We start from the raw sequence: 1,342 nt of genomic DNA, 5'->3' as shown, positions 1-1,342 counted from the left end.
GGCACCTAGAAAAGAACTATTTCCTTTTTCATCTGTGCCACACAAATACTCTTCTTTCTTGTGCTGGGAGCGGCAGAGCATTTTCTTCTGGCAGTGATGGCTCATGACCACTATGTGGCCATGTGTAGCCCTCTGCAGGATCTGCTGACCATGAGCCACAAGGTCAGCATGCAGTTGGCCACTGGTTCCTGCATCACTGCTTTCCAGTCCAGGTCGAGCAGACAGTGCAGATCGCCACTCTGTCCTCCTGAGGGTCTAAACTCCTCCCCAACTTCTGGGACATCCTCGCAATGCTCCAGGTCACTTGTAGTATACTCTTGTTTATCTATAGAAAATTTTATTACTCAGTTTTTTCATGGCTTCTTTCACATCCTTGTTCCTCAGGCTGTAGATCAGAGAGTTGAGCATGGGAATCACCAGAATGTAAAACAGCGAGGTCATCTTGTCTTTGTCTAGGGAGTAGGCAGAACTGGGGCGGAAGTACATGAAGAGCATCGTTCCCTGGAAAATGGCTACTGCAGTTAGGTGGGAAGCACAGGTGGAGAAGGCTTTGAACCTGCCCTCGGCAGAGCGGATCTTTAAGACCGACAAGACGATGTAGCAGTAGGAGACCAGAACTCCTGAGATAGTGCCCAGCTCAACAAATCCAAAAATGGTGAACAGCACCAGCTCATTGATTTCTACATCAGAACAGGATAGAAGAAGAAGTGGAGGTAAATCGCAGAAGAAATGGTTGATCACATGAGAACCGCAGAAACACAAGCGAAATGCCAGTGAGGTGTGTATGAAACCATCTACTACTCCAAACACGTATATACTGGTCACGACCACAGAGCACAGCCTGCTGGACATGTCCACTGCGTACAGCAAGGGGTTGCTGATGGCCTTGTACCGATCAAAGGCCATCATGGCCAGCAGGAGGCACTCAACGTCTATGAACATGCAGAAGATGAAAAACTGCAGGGCACAGCCAAAGAAAGGAATTGATGTGTCACTTGTGAGGAGGTCCACCAGCATCTTGGGGCCAATGGCGGTAGAGTAGGAGAGGTCAGAGAAGGACAGGTGGCTGAGAAAATAGTACATGGGTGTGTGAAGCTGGGAATCCACTCTGATTAAAGTGATCATACCAAGATTTGCTGAGAGACTAATGAGATACACAGTTAAAAATATGCCAAATAGGATTATTCTCATTTCAGGATTATTGGTTATTCCTAACAGGAAGAATCCAGTGAGCGAAGAGCAGTTTCCATTGTCCATTCTCCTTTGTTCTTACTCTAAACTTGCAGAACGTGGTAAATTGGGTAAGTAGGTATAAAATTACTCATTATTTTAAATGACGAAA

At 46.2% G+C, this 1,342-nt stretch overlaps 1 protein-coding gene across 1 annotated transcript; it reads right to left on the bottom strand.

Annotated features, from left to right (window-relative positions):
- Positions 1 to 321: 321 nt before the first annotated feature.
- Positions 322 to 1,260, bottom strand: LOC101570957 (olfactory receptor 5W2-like). The gene has a single exon (XM_004648781.2). The coding sequence runs from the start codon at positions 1,255 to 1,257 to the stop codon at positions 322 to 324; it is 936 nt and encodes a 311-aa protein (XP_004648838.1). The 5' UTR covers positions 1,258 to 1,260.
- Between the last annotated feature and the right edge of the window lie 82 nt (positions 1,261 to 1,342).

The sequence above is a fragment of the Octodon degus genome, unplaced genomic scaffold, assembly GCF_000260255.1.
Source record: "Octodon degus isolate 3935 unplaced genomic scaffold, OctDeg1.0 scaffold01524, whole genome shotgun sequence".
NCBI classification, from domain to species: domain Eukaryota; kingdom Metazoa; phylum Chordata; class Mammalia; order Rodentia; family Octodontidae; genus Octodon; species Octodon degus.
This window is presented reverse-complemented; position numbering and strand designations above follow the sequence as displayed.